A 24,464-nucleotide genomic window follows, 5' to 3' on the forward strand; every position below is an offset into this window, starting at 1 on the left:
ATTGCATTAAACATGTCTTCCTTACTTACTACATCTTTTCTTCTAACTTTATTTTTATGCTACAATTGTATTTTTTTTAAACTACATCCACTATACATCCTTTCCTTGCCTTACGTCCTGTTTTGTTTTTGATTTTGTATTTATTGATCCCTCTTCTACGCAGGACCAGATGTGATTCTAGGGCAGAAACAACCAATCTGGCTGTGAATTTTAACAAAATCAATAAAAGTTGAAATGCCTCTAGATTTTCTACTAAAGGTACAAATGCCAAAAGATATTCTGAATTAAATAACTTGTGATTTCGACTGTCATATACCACAGAGAATATCACTGGGATGCTGAGATATCATTAAAATGTAATAGCTCTTTATGCCCCAGGCTGTGTAATCTTTCGCCCCATAGATTGGGGTAGAAGACCCTGGGAAGCTCCTTAGCGTTTACAATCTAAAGGTATTATGATATCTCCTGCATGTAGTGTTTGTGAACCCCCCTAAACCATTTCATTAATGTAAAACCAGCGACATATGTCCCCCGTACCTAACAGACCTCAGAATGAATCAAGTGTGCTAGGGAATTTGATAGCGCTATATAAAACAATAAATAATAATAATAATAATGTAATGCTTTAATGTCAAAACCGCAAACAATGGATTGTGTAACCTCCAAAAACATAGCTGCTTAGATAGAACCTGATGGACCTGTCTTTTAGCTATTCATCTCCATATAACAATGTATTTATCCTGGCAGCATATACGTGGTTAATTTAGCAAGAGAAGCAGCTGGCTTTTCAGAATGAAACTGCCTAACCCTAAGAGGGAGGAGCTCAGGTAGAGCCCAGAAGGTGTCACAGGTGCCGGAGTTCCTCGTTTACTTCCTGATTCCGACGTCCCCAGCCCTTGGAGAGTAACCAGCTTACGGGCGTTATAGATCGCACCAATTCCATGCCTGGTGTCCCCTGAATCTGCCCCTATGCCACAGAAGCTGTGTTTGGAGTGCTGTGTGCTGGCAGTCTGTCTCATTTACGGAGTGAGATCAGGTAAGAAAAGAATGATTCTCCTTTCATTTTTCATACTAGCTTTGATTACCTTGGATTTAAGGAAGGGTAGACCGCAACATTCTTTGTGAAGGACATTTGACTAAGTACCCCATACGTACCCTAAAGACTTCCACAAGCCTTGTCACTGACACCGGCGTCCGGTTACGGAGTACGGACACTTTACTTGCCCCTGAATTCAAGTCATCTTCAATAAATGTTTCCATGAGAAGCGGGGGAGATAAGTTCCTCTCCGAATTTCTCATGGGTTCACCTGGTGCCGTGTTGCGGAATGTCTTCACGTATGACATTACATCACGTTACTCGCATAGCACAGGTGTAGGTAATGATTAAAATGTTTTGGTAACCGAGGGAGATTTTTCTTTGCTGGTTATCAGGAGGATATGAATTGCTTTTTATAAAGAAAGGTCAACTGCTGCATTAAATGCACTTTATAATAACTGAGTATTGTTTAATACATTTTTTTTTTTTTTACCAAACATATAAATGTTTATTTCTCATAAAGGATATTCCTAATCCTGTGAGTTGCCTCACCTTTTCTCTTTGTGAGTGTGGTTGTGTAACTTTAGGGTGTGTGTCAAACGGCATATGGTGACCCTACCAGGACATTGTGTTTATTATTATTATTATTTTTTTTTATTAATAATAATAATAATAATATTGCTATTTATTTGTAAATACATTTGTATATACTTATATCTTACTGAATATTTTATTTCAATAGATTACGCCTGCCAGGTTAAACTGATGATGGAAATACAATTTATTTTGACGTGTATGACTTCCAAGCTTTGACAACGCTAGTTAAAGTACTTAATAAAAAATACCCTCCAACGTAGTGTTCCTTTGCAGGGAGCCCAGACAATACCTGAGATACAGCCTTTGCTTAAGCCTTAGTTAAGCAGAAAATAAAATTGTGCAAATACATAGTAATTGTGTAAAAACACAATAATATCTAAAATTAGTTTTTTTTGGGGGGGGAGCAAAAGAGTATGCTCAGAACAGGATCTTAAATCTGGAAGTATCGGTCTGTGAAGATCAAGTAATGAAATAAAGTGCTAGGAGAAAACGTAGTGTTTCCAAGATAGCATCGGCCAAAGGTCAAAATAAAAAAGTGAAAAACTCCGCGAAGATGTCTTAGGCTAGGTTTCCACTTGGGTTTTTGTCCAGCGTTTTTTTCTTGATGAAAAACGCCAGGAAAACTGCCAAGAAAACTGCCACTGCATTTACCTGCGTTTTGGCGTTTTTCTGCAGTTTTTTCTGGCGTTTTAGCCTTTCTGTGGAAATTGCTTTTTTTGATCTTAGGCAGTTTTTCCAGCCTTTACAAGTTAGAAGTTTCACCCAGCTAAAAGGGATTAGGATAAATGGCAAGTATCTGCCCCTAACTGATGTCATTTACTTGGTAGACCCTTTTGTCTCTTTTCTGTGGTTTGTAAGGCATGCTTTATTTCGAATGTCTGCTCCTCTGGGAAGATTGGCCCCAAATGATGGTGCAAATTGTTTGCTGTTGCTTTTGGCACGCAGGATCCGGTCGCGTATGTTTGTTTGTAATGGCATGTTTGTTCCAAATGGTGTAAAATTCAATATGAACCAGTCCAGGACTTTGTTTTGTGTGAAACTGTTTGTTTGCAGCCTATTTCTCGTAGGACACACAGATACTGGGTCCATCCTCTGCATTGTAACTGTGGAAAAAACACCATAAAAAACGCCAAGGCAATAAACCCACATGGCTTTTTCATGGCGTTTTTTCTCTCCCATAGACTTCTATTGGAGAAAAAAAGCCAAGATTTCTTGCAAAAAATGCCAGTGTCAACATGCTGCAATTTTGAAAAACTGCCACAGAGCCCAAAAAAGCAGAAAAACGCCAAAGAGGACTGAAAAAACGCCAAACAGAAAAACGCCAAGTGGAAATGGCATTTTGCGATTTCCTATTGAATTACAGCTAACATCTGGCTGCAGCCGTTTTTCACAAAAAAAACGCCAGGTGGCGCTATTGGCGTTTTTATAGGCGTTTTTAGCAAAAAAAAAACAAATGGAAACCTAGCCTTATGAATAATAAAGCTCATGGAAGCTTAACGCGTTTCGCCCCTCTGCAGAGTGAATAGGAGTATTGTTGCCTGAGTTGCCATTCTGTCTCACTAGTCCTTGGGCTACAGGCCAGGGACATATTCTAGGGCGTCCGTTCCTCTGCTGCAAAATCCTCCCCTCGCAGGCTAACACGCCTGTGTAACAGCCGGTCACTGGGGTAAAACGCGTTGGGAGCATTGTCTGTGAACAAGCAGTGTTCTTGCCTGTTCTAATTTACTCCTAAATCTGAGAATAATGGCGGCAGGCACTTACACGCAGCTAATTAGTACACAATGCTAATCGAAATGATAATTCCAGCACGATCTATAACCTTGAGCATAGAAATGTGCTGCTCAGCAGCATGTGTTAGTTGAGACACATGAAAAAAAAACTAACCAAAAATGTATTTTATTTTTTAACATTTTTGTAACTTATTAAACATAATATTCCGCATTACCATGAATTGACATCCCTTACATGGAGGTGTATAGTCAAATTATTGATGAATTGTATGGTTCATTCCTATTCCAAACATCCATAAATTATTCTTGTCTCCAATCAATAACAACTTCTACGCATGAAGCAGGGGTGTATAGACGAGGCATTAAAAGACGTACTGTGTCTTTAAAGGCATGTAACACCTTTATAATGGATGCTCTGCTGAGCCGGCTAAGCCTCCATAGTGTAAATGGGCCATTTTGGGAGATTAAAGATCACATTTGTAACTGGCCCGTTGTGCAGAGGGACACCAGGTCTTCTTGGTGGATTATGCACCCCCAACCCAGTTTTGTTGCGGGGGGATTGCTGGATCTGCCGGCCTAGACCAGGATACGTCACTGATATCCGCCATATATTTTGTACACTCATAAATACTTTTTTACTGACAATATTGGGATGTTTCAAAGAATCAGTCATGTCATTTTCGTGTGTTTGGTACATGCCACTCTGTCTGTTCTAATATGCCAGTTTTTAACCGTAGCACTGTATGTATGTATGTGTCAGTGTGTGTGTGTGTGTGTATGTACGTATGTATGTGTGTGTATGCATGCGCGCATTCAGTAAATGCCATTTGTTTATACAGTAGAGTTCTCGTCTGAGTCACTTACGTTGGAATGTGAATGTAGGAGAAACATTCCTGGGTATCAACAGTGCAAAGCTTTTAAAGGGACAGGGGACAATTATTTCCAAACTGTTTAATAATTCCTAGCTAGGGCCTGTCTTGGCACCAAGCGTTCCTGGCGGGGTATGAAGATAAGGAGCGCTGGGCACTTACTGTACGCTTTAATCTCTTTAGTGCAAAAGAACTGTTTTTGTATATTTTCATTACAAAATATATCTCGCTATTGAATTATGGTAAGGTGGCTTTGTATATATATAATTTAGTTTTTGCTGATTTTTGAGACCTGGCCTGTCTGAGATGGGGAGTCGCCGCTGTATTCATTACAGATCCCGACTGCATGGGGGAAAAGCATTAGGACCGCATGTACTAACCTGCCACGTAAAAATGTCAGGAGGCAGTCGCTTTTCATTGAATCGTTTCTCCTGGGCTTGGTAGGAGACGGGATATAAAAGTAAAGATATCTCGCCCTGGAAAACAAATTGGAGATCATGGCCACTCTCAACGTGACATACCCTTTGTGGTTACTGGCATTCCTCCGCCTAGAATTCTTCAAGTAGATCGGACGCTTTGCTGGCTTTTGCCTCGGGGCAGCATTATGTTCTGGTATTTCTGTACTTAAGTATTTATTTTGCCTACAGGTTTGAAGATAAGATTTTAATGAGTGCTTACGTATATTTAACGCAGAATGCTCGGGGCACATTGCAGCTATTAACTGTACTATTGATGTGCCTTTTGTTAAAATGAAAGGTAGGGAATGTTTTCACGTAAAGCGGTGATATCCACCTGCATCGGTGTGGAGGGCCGCATTTCATCAGACCAGCAATCTGGAGGGCCAGACCCATAAGAACAAGTACAGATACACACTCGCACTACGACACTCACACACTCGCACTAACACATCATCACACCTCCACATCCTTACCTCGTCCAGAGCCTGGACGGCTACTCACACGCTGTGCCAATATTTTACTGCGTGGTTCCGTAACATCTCGTTATGTGACCCCCTCTGCGCTCCCAACTGATGCATTTATTTACACCTCCATTCAGTAACATTCTCATGGGTGGATTAGGGTTAAAGCACATTGGGCTGTAATAAAATCTTACTTTTTTTTTTACCTGGACGCCCCTTGATTTCACCCGGTGTCAGTCGGTGCTCGGCTGTATATTTATCGAGTCTTCTGCTGAGACCTGGATCCAAGTCCCGTTGATGTTGCAGCGCCCGGATGCAGTAACTTTTCATTTACTTTGGGACTTGAGCTGCTGTATTGGATTCTTATTAAAGTTGTATTGCGGCAGAATAAAAACTTTTATTAGCATAGTCATTTTTATTATTAAAAATGGGTAACAAGTCAAGCTTTAATCTGCAATTATTAAATATTTACATTTGGGAAAGGACAAGTTATCACTGGCCTGTGTTAGCTAGGTATGTGAAATGATTGCGTAGCTCACATACCTGGGACTTTCTGATGAAACATTGTTTTCCCCGTGTGTCTGTGAAACCGTGGATGATGTCTTTTCTCTTCCTGGAATCAAGAAATCAAGACAATTCTACTTTGGATTCGACATAAAATGGCCATAGAAATCACCAGTTTACATAAGTAACATTTTTGGTTTGTTCATAAATCAGCACCAGGGATGCATTATGAACGCTTCCGATAGTAATATGAAGTACGATGAGTAGTATTGTAGTAGAAGTAGTGTTTTCGACCCCTGAGACGTACCTCTCTAGTTCTGATCTACTTATATAGTTCTCATGTCTTTAAATACTGTAGTAATAATGGTTCTACAGTACGGGTGGCCACCAGCCTGCTCTCCACTTGAAGGTGATGACGCTTGGTCATCTACAAGGTTCTCAGCTATACCGAAAATCATAGATAGAATAGTTAGTATTACGCTGTAGTGTGAGCACATGGGCTGCTATGGACACCTTTTTATAGTTTAACCTCAGGAGAGGGACAGTAGTGTACATTTGCCACTGCATCTCCCATCCCAGTATAGTAATGGAACTGGAAAACATATTAAGCTACTTCCCAGTGCCTCTCTCTATATGATTCACTTGCTAATTAACATGCGGTTTAATAGTGCATAATACGTCATCTTAACGCAACGTTTGAGGGCGAAAGTTCAGTTTGGTTGATGCTGACTCAGGTAGGAGGCTCTCAATGACTAGATGACAAAAACTCTGCAAACATCATGGCGTTTACTTGTAAATCCCGTTTTTTTTGTTGGAGTTGAAGAGTGACTTAACTTTGCATATTTCAAAGAAGTTGAGTCACGCTGTGATGTTAGTCTTTACCAGGAGCAGCTGTTGGGGCAAAATCCGACTTATGATGACATTAAATTAAACACAAACCAAGCCTCTCATTGCAAATACTAATGTTTTGTTTTGTACATTAAAGTGATTCAATTAATAAACCCTAAATAGGTGTATATACCGTTCATCCTCTTATCAGGTCTAAATTAAAGTTTGTTTATATGTTGGCACAAACTATGGTGATTTTCTAATGCATGCCAATATCATGAGTTTGTGGAAAGTCACTGGTGTCCTTCAATTCTTGCAAACCTGTTCCTAGAAACGGAGTCATCCAGCTGGTATTCCCTGACGGAAATCAGTAATGGTGACTGTGCAGCTTGGCCTCCACTTACTTTCCCAAGCATTAGGTATATTTAATGAATGATATTGATGGAAGGTCACACCTACAGAAGCCAGGGTAATAGCTCGGTTGGAAAATGCCCCTGGCTTCACAGCCTATTAAGACCTCGGTAGTTATGCCAGGGTTTGCCACATCCCTACATTTTTTGGAGAGGGGGTTACATAGTTACATAGTTATATAGGCTGAAAAAAGACATGCGTTTATCAAGTTCAGCCTTTCCTATATCCTTTAATTTGTTGCCAAAAAAACCCCGGTTTCGCTCTTTCCAATTTTGCACTAACCAGGGAAAAAAATTCCTTCTTGACCCCAAAATGACAGTCATATTTCTCCTTGGATCAATAAGCTGTTTCCCCATAATTAAAGATTATATCCCTGAATATTATGTTTTTTCAAGTATTCATTCATTAAGAGCTACAATTAATTAATACAGCTATAGTTTTTTTTATTGTAAGTAGTAGACATGCCTGGCAAGCAAATTTAATTTGGATTCGTTTTTTGTTTAGCTTTTGCTGAGTTTGTTTAGCATTTAGTAGAAAGGATCTCCTGCTGTCCTTATACCCATCTTGTCAACCTGTGTGTCTACACCAGCTCCAGTAGTACTGTCCTCAAATATTTGGGCAGCCACCAGTGTGTTGTCAGTGAAAGAATGGCGCTCCATATTTCGGAGGAGAAGTGGATGGTTTGTCCAGTAGTCCTGGTGGGAGATTGTTAGTTTCTCATTCATAGGAAAAATGTCATGACCATAATAGTAGCTAACACACCAGCATGTACCTGCGCAACATAAAAAGTTTATCCACAACTACCCCGGTCTACGATTCCTATGGTGTTCAGCCAGTAATGGCTATCTATATCATGGGAGCTGTAGTCAACAACAAAAAAGTTAGTGTGCAGTGTAGGTCTCCTCAACCTCAGTCTATAACTGCAATTCCCATGAGGTTCAGACTGACTTGAGAGTCATGGGAAATGTAGTCTTAACAGCTGGTGTATTAGCTAACTGTAGTGGTGAGACATGTTTGAAATAAACTACCTGGTGTCTGCAGCATGCAAACTGTGTCACTGCGCAGGGACTCTGTGCCTGTGAAGGAACAACTGCCAGAGTGAAAGGGAGGAGACCAGAGGGAGAGGAAGAGAGCAGACAAACCACTCTGACAGCAGGTGTATACATCATTTAATAAAAGCTTTATAACTTTATTTAACCTACTTTTTCTACCTCCCCTGCTGTTGTTCCTGTGTGCCTATTTGAATTTCCAAGGGCAGCAAGCAACCCCTCATGCCTATGACAAACGCATGTTCATATGAATGCACAAGTCTAGTAAGCAATATGATGACATGATTTTTCTTTGTCACATTATCAATAATACATTTTGAATACATTGACTTAGCTTATTTCCTATAATTATAATAAAGTACATCATTGTCATCATGTCTGAAGACATGCAAAGCTGTGTTAAAATTATATAAAAATCTCCAAATGAACAGTCCTTCAAAACTCAAAATGTTTTTTTTTTTTTGTTTTGTTTTTAGAAACAGAAGAAAAATGTTATACATTTACAGATCTCAATATACATAATGCCATCATTGGAACAGACCTGAAAGTACAACTATTACTTTATACAAAGCAGAATCCAGACTGTGCCGGGAATCTAAACATTGAAAATTCAACCGCTTTTCAATACCTAGATGTCTCAAGGAAAACCATTTTTATCACACATGGATACCGACCGACAGGAGCTCCACCCGTCTGGATAGATGAAATCGTCAAAAAATTACTTTCCATTCAAGACTTTAATATTATATTTGTAGATTGGAACAGAGGGGCCACAACCGTGTTATATCACCATGCGGCTGAGAAAACCAGAAAAGTTGCAGATATATTGAAACATCTAATTGACAAAATGCTGGTAAGGAAAAATACAGATTTCTTTGACCAGATCTGTCTTAAATACGTCACTGTATTGACAGTATGGATTAAATTACACTGTTTCCACAGGATCAGGGTGCTTCTCTTGATTCCATTTACATGTTGGGAGTAAGCCTGGGAGCCCATATTTCTGGATTTGTTGGGAAAATGTACAATGGTTCGATTGGGCGCATAACAGGTAACTTATTCTTGGTTTAAAAAAATTATAAAAAATACAAAATGATTCTGATTTCCTATTTAAGAATTTTCTGTGATCCACGCAACTTCAGCAAGACAAGTTCATTGTTACAGAACTTTGGGGGTAACCAAGCTAGAATGAAACAATGTCTTAGCTCTTCAGTGTCCCATTTCACTTGAAATTTAAACCCTACCCAGAATCCCTTGCAGTTGTGATTTCTGAGGGGAAAACAAGTCTTCCGGCCTGTCTGGTTGGAGTAGACTAGGGCTTAATAATGCCTTTGCTACCCCTTAATTGTATATGGAGGGGGTTTTCATCACCTTTATACCACTATAACTTTTGGGGTGTGTTTGACGCACACTTACACATCCATGCTCATGCACACTTACACATCCATGCTCACGCACACTTACACACACAATTTAAAGCATTCTTACTGTACAGCATTTTACACACCTGCCTAAAACTTTTGCACAGTACTGAATATTTTTTTTTCTTATAAATCTTTTAGCTCTTATTTTATATAAACCATTGAGTGCCAATCAGTTCTTTGTAGACAAAAGGCACAGTACCCGGGGGTTTATGTACTTTTCACAATTCTCCATTCACACTCTAGGTCAGACATTCCAGTTTTTTCATTACCTAATTTTGGCTTTTCTGAGCCGATATATTCTGAATAGTTTATTTTTTTTGTATTTTTATAAAATATAAAACCTTTGTGTTTATTTAATATGTTAGTCTGGGTCTTCTCTATTGTAGTCTACAGTTTAAATTAAAGGTGAGCACATAATGTATTGGATTCTGGCTACTGGTGAAAACAAGCAAATGAATTATGGATTAAAAAGCAATTTCCTACTGGTAATTTCATGAGATGTTTTCATTTCCAGTGATTTATGCTGTAGCATTTATTAACAGAGCTTGTAGCATATTTTGTTTCCCAGACAAAGTCGTACATTGTAAAACACATTATTTGACATCAAAAGTAATTTAAACAATAATGGGCAGACTAGAATATGCATGAAATATATTTTTCATTTTGCAAATCGCAACATATTGTACAATATTTCTCATGCTTTGCAATTATGCTGTTTTTGAAGACTGGATTGCAACCATTAATAAAAAGAAACAAGAATGTTTTTTGTTTATAATTATTTATTTTTTTCGTAGGTCTTGACCCAGCCGGACCTTTATTCAATGGAAAGCCTCCAGAGGAGAGGTTACACTACAGCGATGCTAAATTTGTTGATGTCGTTCATACAGATATTGATGGTAATATAGATTATATCAACATTCTTAATAAGTAGTGTCATTCTTTGTTCGTGGAAGTTAAGAATCGGGGAACGTTTCGGGACCTCAGAGGACTTTTTCTTCATCTGCAGGTTGCCGGAGGGGGGGGGGAAATCACAAAAAGCAAAAATGACAGATAGTACTAATCTAATTTTAATCTATAGACACCATTGAATAGATTATCAAATAATAGAATAGTCCAGTGGGCTGAATTCTATTGAGATACGTTTCTGGTCTACAATCATTTTTCATATGTTATCCCTACTAATTTCACTAAAGTAGATGGGTGATTAGGGATGACATTTGCAAATGAGTGATTACATACAGGGTTTCATGGACAGGAGAGGTGGTAGCGAGCTCAAACAAAGAGTACGCCCCAATAAGCCTCCCAAAAAAGGAGGCTACAGGTCTCATGCAGCGCTGCAGGGGGATACTCCTCTCTGGCAGCCAGTGCACGTCTGCGTGATCCACTCAGACAACCTCCGCAGTTGCCGGCCAGTACTTCCGCTGGGGCTTCTATAGAGCACTGGAAGGTCATGTAACGTCGGCTCTCCTTCATAGAAGCCCAGGCGGACGTGCCGGCAGCGGGGGTTGTCTGCATCATGCAGAGAAGAATCCAGGTCCCTGCAGCACTGAGGGGGATCTGAATCCTAACCCTGCTTACACGCAGTGGGGCTAAATGAAAAAAACACCCGTCCCGGGCGTCATGAATTACGCTAAACACTGATTCTAGGGAAAAGGTGCAGCCTATAATAGGGTAATTAAGAAACGGTTTGCGTGAACTGGCAAGAACCGGCTGAATCCCACTTCTAGGACCACTTAAACTAAACTGACATGGAGCCGGTTAACCTGTCTTTTCCCTAATATTTTGTTTTTCTTAAGGGGAAACTATAGCAATTACTTTCTTATCATATTAATTGAACTGTTAGAGTGCCAACTGCCACATATCAGACTAAAATAATCTCATAAAGACTGTCTGCATTTTTTGGCATATTGAACCTTCAAAGGCAATAATTGAAAAATTAGTTATGGTGCTGTAGATAGTATATCAGTATGTTACGAGGACGAAGTACTCCTTGTGAGATTGAATAAAAATGTGTGTGTGTGTGTATTTGGTTTAATAGGGGAAATTGTATAAAAGAAAGATGGAATTTGATATTCAATGCGTTTTAAAGAATTAAAAAGCAATAAACTATTTATTTTTTTCTTAATAAAGGTCTGGGCTACAGGGAAAATTTAGGACATATTGACTTCTACCCAAATGGAGGAACTGATCAGCCTGGGTGTCCAAAATCCATATTATCTGGTAAGACAATAATGCTTCATCTAAAGTCCAGACACCTCTCAAGGGCAGTCTCATACGAAGACTATATGGAGTTCTAGAATGAAACACAATCATCTTATCACAAGCTCCCATCTAAGGCCTGAATGCTGCTGACTCTCTAAACATAAGAGTCCTGTGTTCTGTGTTGTTCAGATGAAGATGCTTCTTGCTGCACCCCAGCTATGGGATCCCAGGTTCAGAGTATCTGCTTCAGCTACTCCTTGTTTTAGGCCTTTAAACAGCAGCACACAAAGTCAGAATGACCATTATCTGGATCAGGGGAGGTACTTGGTTCCAGGTAGATCATCAATAAGTCCCATGGCTGCTCGAATCCAAAGCCGAGCTGAATGTAACAGCTACATAGTGAGAATTCTTCAAAGTGTCTACACTGTTCAAACAATGCATTATACATGTCCAGCTCAACCCTTCTTCGCCAGGCAGAGCCCTTTGTTACGCATTGTAAATTCAAGGAGTTCCAACAACTTTTCTCCTGCAGACTCCTGCCATCTTCTGGTTTAATGAATAAACCTGATTGAGTCGACCAAGAGTGCAGCTCGGTGAGGTTGGTGCCTGGTGATAGCGGTTCACTTATTAAACCCATAGTATAGTTCTCCAGGCGATCCAATTAAGCCTGGTACTTTCTTGATAGAGCAGTACTAGTTGCATCCGAACACGAAACCACACGAATACATGCCTTGGGTTCAATATTCCGATCACGTGGGAAAACTCTAGCACTGGTTACCTTTTGCTGCTGCAAGTGATAAATGTATTCTTTTTCCTATTTGCTTTCTTCAGGGTCTCAATTTTTTAAGTGTGATCACCAACGATCAGTGTTTCTGTACCTCTCCTCGTTGACTAAGAGTTGTGACATTGTTGGATTTCCATGCGATAGTTACAGAAGTTACCGGATGGGAAAATGCATTGACTGTAAAGAGTTCTCACCCCTGAGCTGTCCTGTTTTAGGTACAGTAAGAAGTTTATTTTTTACGCCATATTTCTACAAATGTGCCTTGCAATACTGTTTAATCTTTTTTGGTTTACTAAAAGGACTCCCTGGAGGATAGTTGAGCATTTATAGATTTTAGAACATATACATTTTGTTACTGTGGTTCCAGCAGTTTTTTCTCTCTTGATGCTTTCAGGGTTTGATGGAACCCAACTCCATCATAATCATTCACCCAGACTGGGTACCCAGTAGAGGGTTGGGCGGGAAAAGTTATGGAAGCCATTTCCTGAAACCCTTCTTTCTGGAGCAATCCTACACCTGGGCCAGAGTGAACAATTCAAGTTACATGACAAAAAAAACAGCTGCTACATATAAACCAAGGGGCAATCGGTCACATTCTTACTTAAAGAAACAATGTATTTTAATACCATATATAATATATGTAAACAGTTGGTGGGGAAGCACATTTCTGTGAATAATACAGAATTTGGTAATTAATTGCCTAATGTATGCATTTTCAGGTTTTTATGCTGATAAGTGGAAAGGTTATCTTGTGGCGAAGAATCCTCCCATGACAAAAGCCTATTTTGATACAGCTTCGGAAAAACCATTTTGTAGTAAGTGAAATAGAATTTGCATAAAATAAAAGCTGTCGGGCTGAGATAATAATGGCTTGGGGAAGTTGGCGACATTTGTTGGGAACATTAATTGCTTTGGACTGAATAATGCGGAATGTGAATAATAAGAACGTGGAAAGGATGCTCTGGGTATATACTTTAGTCTTTTGCTTGGCCCCCTTGGATGTGTTGGTAGAATGAAGGCTGATCCGCGCTCGTCTGACATGTTTCTCTTTTCACAGTGGGATCTATTTAAATGTCACCGTGTGGTAACAGCCCAGAGACGTTCTCTGCTTTGACTGCACGGTGATCTTTAATCTTTCTCTGTGAAGTAAGGACATGCAAAGTACAATTATCTGCGGCACGTCGGGGACCAAGTGGGCTCCTGCGCGTCTCGCTACAAACAGAACAAGAGCCGAACTTGACCTTGATTTCATGCAAGTGTAGCGAATACACGGGGGGATGAGAGCTGCAGTTCCAGGGCTAAACACTCGGCTGTGAAAAGCCTGTTTCTAAAACCCGCGTTCAGTGATGCGTGGTTATATTATTCAAAATCCTAATTAGTGGGGGGAAAAAACAACATTCCAAGGCTCTAATATCGACCCCTCTATATACTTAGCTATAGATATCTGTATCTTTCTACCTGTCTTTTGTGCTATGGAAGCAATAAAATGTGATATTCTGTCTGCATATCTATAAACACATGTACATTTTAATTATTTATATATATATGTGTGTGTGTGTGTGATATATCACATGATATTGTATAATAATGTTTATAATAGCATTATATGACTTTACGATTTGTATCACTGATGGTAATAACCTTTTTATAAATGTGTTGTAGTGTATCATTATCATTTGGACTTCTTTACGTGGAGTAGTAAAACGAGGAGGGGATATATCAACATTAAATTAGTGTCTTCAGATGGAAATGTAACGGAATCCAAACTGGATCAGTAAGTACCGGTTTACGAGAGGAAGAGTAAAGAGAGTTTATATGAAGATATTTTTTGTTGCAAATTTGAGACTAAGTAGTGTAAGCTTTACAAGTACTGAAGGGGTTAATCCCCCCCCCCGGCTCACTTAGTGTCATAAGGCACTTTATAAAGGGGTAGAGGTGATACGCAAATGGCAATGGTGTAGTCATCTTCCAAGCTATTTACTCATTATTCAATTCAATGATTCTTGGTGCCGTAACATACTCGTAGCTCAGGTGACTCTTCGTAACTTTGGAAATATTGCCAAAAGCGGATATCCTTATAACCTGTATTCGTTTAGTCAGTATTTTATTATATGAATATTATATTTGTGTTTAGTTATATATTTTTCTATTAATTGAAGGGATCCTGCTGCATTTGAATACTGTAAAGAAGTGAGTCTGCTTGCTAAATTTGATAAAGACTTTGAAAGAATATCAAAAGTTTTAGTGACCTTTACAACTGGGTCGTTCATAGGACCCAAGTACAAACTGCGAGTTCTGTGGATGAGACTGAGACCAATCACCAATCCGCACAGGTAAATGCTTTATTTCATCGTTGAGTACGGATCTAATGAGTTATAACGCTGTTCCATGTGCTGAAATATGTTATGTAGTGTAATATCTGTATAGAAACAGAGTTTGCCGGCAGATAAGAACCATTCGGCCCGTTTCTCTTGTAAAGACTAAAGCTTTAACCAGTCTTTGGTTTTGTCTTAGATTCAGGATAGCTTTATGCCTACCTCATGCATGTTAGAATTCCCTCACTGTGTTAGCCTCTACTACTTCTGCTGGTTGGCTGTTCCACTTATCTACCACCCTTTCAGTAACATACCTAATCTTGTATCTGAGAAAACAAATCTACCAGTTGGCCATATATTGATTTGCCTGCCAAACATAAAGGCTCTCTTCTTGAGCTATCTACTTAAAATGTTTAGCTTGGGACAGACAAAGTGTGCAGATTTGAACAGCAATGTCCGCAATGAGGCTTATGGCTTATATTGGGCATTTGCAGAATTTTTATCAGAAAACCTAGTTTTCCTAACTGTGGTTTCCACTTTTATAAATGGTGGCGCTCGCTATGCAAGGGTGTACAATAGACCTGTCCACAAGAACCAAAAATGATTCAAAAAATATCTTTGGATAAGAAAATTTGCATCTAGACCTTTGATGAAACACAAATGAGTTTTTTGTGTGGAAATGAAACTCGTCTCTCTCTCTCTCTCTCTCTCAAGAAAAACCAAAACACAACTGAATTTCCAACTAAAATTCAGAGCTTTCTATTGTGTTCGTTTGTTTTATTCCGTATAAAATGCCCCTGATATTCCGTTTTTTTTTTTTTATGTCATTTGTGTGATTGCCACTTGAACAATATTTAAAATGCATTGTTTAAATCTACTATTTTTTTTTCAGACCAGTCCTGTGCCGTTACGACTTTGTGTTACTCGAGAACGTTGAAATGGAATTTATGCCAATCCCATGTGAAAACACGAACTTGTAACGAGCTAAAATTTACTGCCGCAGATCGATCCGTTCTCTTGGAAGGCCTCCTGATCTCCGCACCGCAATGGATGGGAAGCAGAAAGAAGTTTTGTGAAGTCTCCAGCAATTCCAACTTTGTTCTTCGGGTATTGCACTCGTCAAAGGATTATGGACCTTCTGTCTCTCCTCACGATGAACCACCTAATAAATTTAAAGATTTTTTTTTTAAAGAAGTAATTCAGAAATTGGCCAGGCTCCTGACGGGTGATTGCTTGATTAAAAAGATGGCTACGGACTTCTTATCAAACATTTCTAATTTGATGAATAAGGAGTACGCACTTAGCGCCAGAATTACTCCGGTCCTAATTCAAAAAATATGATCTGAATGATGTTGGAGAAGGAGAAAATCTAAAAGAATGGTTTTAATTACTATTATAAGAAGGCTCTATTTTGCACATTTCTCACTTAATGCCTAAAGGGAAACTATATTTTCACATAATTCTAGTTTAATAAAGCATTCAGGGGTGTCCAACCTGCGGCCCTCCAGCTGCTCCAGGACTACATCTCCCATACTCCTCAGCCAGCCCCTTTGCTGAAAGAGCATTATGGGAGATGTAGTCCTGCAGCAGCTGGAGGGCCGCAGGTTGGACACCCCTATGTGGTACATACGTAATGCTTTGGCTTACAGTCCTATAAGCACTAACTTCATCACTTTACTCATGTGAAACATAAAAATGTTTTATCAACTCATGATCCTCTTACTTTTGAAGCCAGTCCTATTGATCTGGAAGCCGCGAGGACTCGCTAGGCCAAAGGTGATTCAAGACGATTGCCCCTTAGGCAGGTTCGACTGTAAATAGTGAACCGGAATAATCTGACCTCCTTTGTTCACATGCAGTTTGTATCATATAAATTGTATTGTATTTTGTTGATTATTTATGAAATTAATGACACAGATTTTGATACTGCACAGAATAAGATTTATTTAGAAATATGACTGATTTTATATTTAGAGTTTTTTTTGTAAAAAATAATGTATAATTAAAAAAAAAGTTTCATTTAATTGACTGCTTGGTTTTAGATCATGTATAGGGGAAGGCTATGAAGTGTGAGGGTTGAGAGGATTTGTGGGCTTGATTTGGGACGTAAAACACTCTACTATTTTCTTTTTTCTGAAACTACTACTGATTGTATGGGAACACATAATGTTGTATAACACGTTTTTTTTAGCACTTTGAGGAACACTGATTTGTGATTTTAAGCATAACATTTGATTACATTTTACCTAGAACTCATCTTTCATCCCTTGAAGTCTATCGGAGATCTCTATCCCTGCTCACAATCCCACCTGAACGATTGTCATATTTTAAGGTTACTCCAGGCTTCATATGTGTTTCATGCTGAATGTAAAAACATTTTGAGATACATTCACCAGGATCCTCTCTATACATTTATTATTTTCCCTTCCCTCCAGCTACCTTGCCTTAAAGCTGAAAGCCTCTCATATTCACCAGTACCTAAGCAAGAGCTACTTGCCTCCAGCCAGCTTCAGTGCTAGCGGCTACAATGTTTTCTAGTGTAGGTCTAACATGAGCATACGCAACTAGGTGCTCCCACTGATTTTAATGGACACACTCTCTCGCCAGTGGTTGGCTGCATTTAGCTGGTGGGAATTACGAAGAGCGCTCCAGCTCTGCTCCTAATTGCTGCCACTGGCTCTCTTCTTAAGCTAAACTGCTCTGCCTGCTTGCTTACATATTTTCTGTCCGTTTTCTTCGAATTGGCCAGAAGAAAGAGAACTAATCTGAATTGTCATTGAAGAACAAAGCTTTGTATCCATGTATCTGTATGTGTACAAGTGATTATCCTTGCATTACAAAACAGATACAATTCACCAAACAACCTTGGTTGTGTTGATGATGCCTCTACATTCATGTGCATAATATCTTCATAACTATTGTGATGTCTTCTGTTGGATTCTGTATCTTCGTGTTATAACTCAGACGAAATTCCCATGTCACCGACTTCTCTACACAACTATCAGAAACGAATTGTTGTGTTAAAATTATCATTTCAAAATACTCTTAATATAGCCTTTTTTTGAATGTTTAGAATTTCTTTACTAGGTAAGAAATTCCTTCTCTTATACTATAAAATACACAATCCAAATGAATCTTAACAAAGCAAGGTTAAACATTTCCTACAAGTTTCCTTTTTGTTCTCTGATTTCATAAGGGAGAAAATCCAAAGGGTACTTCAAATGATACAATTAACATTTTATCATCATTTAACATGGATGTTCCTTTATACAAATGAATCAGATCAAGTCCTTATATTAAGCATCTGGTACAAACTAAAGAGCCATTTCCACTCAGCTGAGTAAATTAAGGACACCGTGACTTTGCAGCTCCAATGTAAACTTGGCATAGAACAAAGAATGTTTCCGCACTCCATTAAATTACAAATGAAGCTTTAAACATGAAACACGGTAAGTTACTAAAGTTGTCGGGGAAATGACCGGAACAAGGATTTCTGTTTTATTTAAAAAATAAAAAAAAGGTCAGAGTGAAACTCTCCATTAAGTTTCATATGGCATGCTGTTGAAGCTATGTTAAGGAGGACCTACTTCTATTACCTCCAATTTATGCCTCGTACTCCATCTATATTGATCATATTTTACTGCCTCAAGTCTATGTGGTTTTATGCAGACCTTTTGATGGGCAGGGAAATAAAGAACGTGATAAATATGCCGTGCTCAATCCAAATGCCACCGGTCACCACTGGTTAAGGGAAATGACGAGGAAACATACTTCTGAAGCTGCAACCAGGATGGCCCAGTGGGAGATAGTGGGAGAAAAGAGGAAAGGTCAAAGGAGTCTTATGTCTGTGTTTTTCCAACAGGATTCCATTTACTGCGTGTCATGGATGAAAAACAGGCATTTGGAACAAACTTTGGAAACATGGTCCTTAGCTGTTACTGCTGATTGTACCAATTCATTGGTTGCTAGATGTCCTAAAACCATGTCTTGAAATCTGTAGCCACGTCTAAGCTCAATTAACTCATGATTAAAATAGAATAAAAGGAGACATCTGACCGCCATTCTGGGGTCAAGAAGGAACCCCCCCCCCGTTTTTTTTTTGCCTTCTTTTGGATGAACAGCAAGAAATAAACAGATATAGGAAAGGCTGAACTGGATGGACGCATGTCTTTTTTCAGCCTATCTAACTATGTAACTATGTAATATATTAATCATATGATGATGTGTCGGTTTTATATAATCTCTGTGTTATAATTCCCTATCGGTTATTATCAAGGGGATCTGGACACACTACTGCTCATTTGAACATAATTACAAAATTACTTTGCTCTCAATTGGAAGATCAGAGACTTTGCTTAGATGAGTGCCCCTTTTGTCTTTTATTCTTGCCCTTTCTCTTTAGTTTAAGCTAAAATTAAAAGTGTGGTGTAACTATTAAAGAAATTTTACGTATTTCACGATCATCTAATTTTAGGATAATTTATAAAATATAGCTTCATATACACAAAGGTTAGTGTCATTTGTATTTTAGGTGGAGAGGAAACCCACCGCAAAGCCATCTACCTTGAAGATGGTGACTTCCCTACTTAGAGGTTGGGTATGAACAAGGAGCACCTTGAACGCACAAGGTGGTGTAGGTCCATAAAGCTTAAATTCTTATACAAAAGGACACATTAAAGGGAAGATATAGCTTTTTTTTCTTACCAGTTTGGGAAAAGGACACTTGGACAGTTCTTTATTAATTAGAGCACATTGGGCTTGAAAAAGATGCTGTTCTTTATCTGCACTAACCAATGTTGGACAGAAAATCTGGCTTTTTAAGGCTACACAATTTGATAAACTAGGTTTGTTATTTACTTTTTCCGAAATTGCTTGCAAAACATATTTTTGTTCATCAGAGTAATTTTGCTGTCATAATAAACTTCAATAGCTTTGCAGGAAAAGTTAATAGACCATTTTCTGTCAGAGAAGGCCACAAAGGGATACGGTATTTTTCTGAGGTATCACTTCACAACCTATAATAAAATGTACCAGTAGCAATATTTATTATTTTTGTCTGTTTTAGAACCAGCTGACTCTATGGTACTGGTATAAACTAAACTTATAAAATATATACATCTTAGGGAAAGATGGTGGCAAATTAATGCAAATGTAAATTACCAATAATACATACAAAAATTCTATTATTTAAAGATATTCGTAATCTTAGTATGAAGGCCTTATTTTCCTGTCTTCACCTTTCATATGGTCATTATTTAATAAAGGTGTTCATGATCTCATTGGTCTACTTCAAAATGAAGGTGTCAGTATTTTAGAGCCCAAATGTCTGTATGTTTATCACCTGTTTTCCAACACATTTTTAAACAGGGACAAAAATGGAGTCCAGAGCCAGAGGTTAAAAACAAAATGCATGGATCAAGCAACAACACGAACAATGCTGCAGGGCCAGGAAGTGCAATGTTCCATCAGGGGAAGCTGGGAAGGACACAGGTATATAAAGGCCATAGGTGTGTCAGAAACCTGAACAAGGATATCAGGGGAGCATGAGGAGAAATCCCAGTGACCAGAGCCTCCTGGTGGAGACATGGGTAGGAGAATGGTCTCCCATGCTCACAGTCCCTGGTTTTAATCCTGAGGTTCCTGACACATGGTTTGTCATTGAGCCTATATACCCTGGTTTAATTCCTGCTTGGATGCAGTGCTTACTACTGCGGGGCCATACAATGTCATGTTGAGTGCCTGTCTTCCAAAGGGTCACTCTTGGCTGGCCATTTTTTTATAATTTGTACCTGCCCCTCATAGTTGCCCAGGGAGCAATTCCCCCCCCTAGCCCTGAGACCAGCCCATCCATTAAAGGAGACATAGCCCACTAGGCTGTATTTAAAAATTTGGAAACATTACCTGATGCTTACCTGATGATTACCTTTTTGTAATACACATCACTTGCAGTTCCACATGCAGCCACTGGGGGTTTCAAGATTAACAAAATAGAACCACAGACTTTGACGGCAGATGAGAATCATTTGACCCATCAAGTCTGACCATTAAGGACTTTATGGAGGATTGACTTCCTCAATGGATATTTTCTGTTCACTTTTATGAGTTTTCTCTTTTTGCATTGTTTTGGGCTGGACTGGATAGTGTTCTATTTATTCTAATAGGAAGTTATAAGTCCCAGTAATAGCTTTCTCCTTGTAAGAAGATTCCCCGGGGTAAATTTACATTTAGGAAACAATCATAGCATATATAATAAATGCACTGTTTATGATCTGTACAAGCAAATCCATAACACCGTCATAAATACTTGGTTTTCCACTAGATGGAACGCTTTAGTTTGCTCTTTATAAAGTGACCTAGTTGCCCAGTGTGTTCTATGCATGTTAATTAAAATGCAGAGTTAAATTCACTCTGTTGCAGAGAACATGCAGAGGTTCATCCAGTGAAGCAAACGTTCTATTGTCATTCTTATTAAATGTTGACGGATTGGTGATGATTGCTGTCTAAATTACATTCAGAGACAGGTCTTGAAATGATTCATTTTAGAATAAAAATGTGAACGTACCAATTGCTGTCCCATTAACACTTACAAACATCAATCTGCCTTTAGTCCTAACTCTCCCCCTTCCGAAACGTATGAAGAATGCCCGGGAAATCCAGCTGTTTGTGAATTGCATGTCTCTTTATCAATGTCAATATAATTCATGACAGAGTTGTGATTGCCAGAGCATCTGGGGGAAATTTGAAGAGTTTCCTGGAAATGAGTTGTTTCATCCAGGACAGTATATAGCATGGCTTCCGCTTTTAGGAGAGGTATAAAAGACAAACCTTTAGTACTTTAGTCTACCTGATCATTCCACCGGTGAAATTATTTATGAGTGCTTTTACAGTTTTTTTCCCCAAACTATTGGAGGGTATGAACTAGTTGGCATTAGTAAAATGGTTAAACGCTATAGTAATTTAAACTATAAAATGTAAGATGCATTGTGCCAGTATTGTGTCCTTTCTTCCATATGCTAGGTATTGATTCCAAGATTATACGGCGGCTGAAAAAAAAAATCCTTGTAATATGGCAGGCTTTCAGGGTGACATTTGGTGAAAGTTTTCAGATATATATCATATTCTCATCAAAGTACTGTACGGCGGAGTAGATTTATAGATCGGGGAACCTATTAAATAGACCTGTACATCAATGCTGTCTACCAACGTAGTTCGACACTTCCACGAATATTCACCAAGTGTCCTTTAGTCATTTCTATTTTCAACCTTGGATCATATGGATAAATGTTCATTTTCTTTTGATCCTTTTTTTAAAAAAAAGTCCTTTGAAAAACATTACTAGTTTATTAAAAAATTAAAACTGTAAGTCAGTTTTGGAAAAATAAAAAACATCGAAAAAAAAAACAATATTTAAGTGTAATTTTATAGAAATGAGTAAATTTAGGTAGTTTTGCCTTGCAGCCATTTCAATGTCATATAGTTTGCAATCATTTCATACGAACACTGGCATTGCCTCCACTTGGCTCCTACCAAGGGTGACCACATCAACAATGTCTTTCCTATATATATATATATATATATATATATATATATATATATATATATATATATATATATATATATATATATATATATATATATATATATATATATATATATACTGTATATTCAGAGAATTTAATATTTAGATTGTTTAGGTTACTCATAATAATGTAAATGTTGATCGATGGATTGCTCTGGCTTCCAATGGTGTCACAAAGGAATATTTCCCATTCTGGGCAAAATTGCTGACATTTTTTTCCCCTTCATCTGGACCATTAGGAATATCTTTGAAAGGTTTTTTTTCCCCAAACTTATTACGTAGCCTTTAAACAAAGCAAATCTCAGGATCTCTATCACAGTCAGTTCAAACACAAGGACCTTTGTGAAGCCATAAAATCATTGTAAATAATGGGGCTGATTCACTACCCATTGAGTGGCAGATACGTTATCACAGTTACAACATTTCATCTCGCCTACAATACATTGTAAAAATCATGTAGTTAGATGATCTGACTACAACTCCTTCATTGAATCAATTCAGATTCACCAGTACCAGATGATTTAAGAGCCTCATAACCAATGAATCAATCAATACTCGGATTATAGCACACTATGTCCCCACATTGGGTTCAATGTGACTAAAATACGGCTTTTCTAAAATCTCGATTTCTCAATAAAAAAAATAAATAAAAAAAAGGATCCATTTGGAACTATATGGTACACCGGAGTGATTTATGGAACTCAATAGCAGTCATAACTCCTGGGGGCCTGAACGGGAGTTATGGCCGACACAGTTGTGTTGACAAGAGATGAAGGATGATAAATGATGCCCCCTGTGTCGAGGAAATAGTAATCTCATTACTGGTCCCCTTGGTGTATAAGTAGTGTAGATACATTTCTTACGTATACAGTAAATATACTATCCAGGTAAACAAAATAGCTGTTTGTAATACATTGTGTTACGGTTTATACCCAGGGTTAAAAAAAGGTCCTGGTACAATCTAAACATGCATAGTTATTTGTTATAGCACATAAAATATATGAAAACCTTTCTATATACAGATGTAAGTGCAGTAATGAAAATATATTCTTATAAAGGAACTCTCACTTCACCAAATCTGACACTTTACTGTATATAGTATTTTAAATAAGTCTAAATTATGTTGTTTTTGCAAATTATAATAAGAAATAAATATGTGTTAAAAACCAACCTTATCTATAAACCATAACAGCAGTCATCGGAACTTATTATTATTATTATTATTATTTATTGTTTTATATAGCGCCATCAAATTCCATAGCGCTGTACAATGGGTAGACAGGACATAACAAGTAGTATGTAACATAAATTGACTAACAGAGACAACAGGTGAAGAGGGCCCTGCTCAAACGAGCTTACAGTCTTATGATCTGTATGATTAATCCATTTATTAAACCTAGGGAGGAATAAAGATTACAATTAAAAAGATTTAGAATAAAAAAAAAAATGATGTTATAACTTATTTATACACTTAATCCCAGACATTGCTGAGGGAGAATCATTGCTTATTTATTTACATTTTGAAATTCTACATATGATTATGTCTAAATTTATCTTATGTAATTAATAATTTGTATCATTGTTGTATGATGTAGATCGTACATTTAAATCTATTATCAATAAAATGATTATTTATTACGCTTATCTCCAGTATAAGTATCATAAACAGTGTGTCTTAGACATCGGTATTGGTATAAATAAGGGTTTACATTGGACAATTAGTACCACCGGTAACTCCTATTAAATTGTTACATTCTGAGGAGATAACACAACCTGGAAGTATCTGTTACTGATAATTATACTGTATATATAGAACTAATCGGTCAGCATTACCATTATTTTAACAGAGTTGTAACTAATCAATAGAGAGGTATTTAAGAATGCCTCATGTCCACCGGAATTATACCTACGTTTAACTCCAGTCAGTATGGATTCATTGAGGCGCGCTCTTCTCATTTATGCGTTTACATCCCTGTTTTACTGATTTTACGATGCAGCAATAAAAGCAAGGTTTTACCTTATATATGAAAATCGTGTTTCCGGGTTCTTTGGGCTACTAGGATACTGTCGGTCTATCTTTATTTCCAGAACTTTATGTTCATAACTGTAACTTGAATTTATTTTGGTAAACAGCTGAAATAACAAAACTTGTGTCTGTGTCCAAATATATATCTAACTGTATATAGTGCATAATACCATGCGGCCTTAGTCATCATT

At 38.0% G+C, this 24,464-nt stretch overlaps 1 protein-coding gene across 1 annotated transcript; it reads left to right on the plus strand.

Annotated features, from left to right (window-relative positions):
• Nucleotides 1–862: 862 nt before the first annotated feature.
• LIPI (lipase I) lies at nt 863–16,036 on the plus strand. The gene is made up of 10 exons (XM_053456809.1): nt 863–1,036; nt 8,420–8,796; nt 8,886–8,994; nt 10,162–10,263; nt 11,498–11,587; nt 12,401–12,568; nt 13,073–13,168; nt 14,016–14,127; nt 14,513–14,686; nt 15,561–16,036. Exons 1-10 carry the CDS (start codon nt 970–972, stop codon nt 15,646–15,648), a joined length of 1,383 nt encoding a protein of 460 aa, XP_053312784.1. The 5' UTR covers nt 863–969; the 3' UTR covers nt 15,649–16,036.
• Nucleotides 16,037–24,464: the final 8,428 nt, after the last annotated feature.

The sequence above is a fragment of the Spea bombifrons genome, chromosome 2 (genome assembly GCF_027358695.1).
Source record: "Spea bombifrons isolate aSpeBom1 chromosome 2, aSpeBom1.2.pri, whole genome shotgun sequence".
Taxonomy (NCBI): domain Eukaryota; kingdom Metazoa; phylum Chordata; class Amphibia; order Anura; family Pelobatidae; genus Spea; species Spea bombifrons.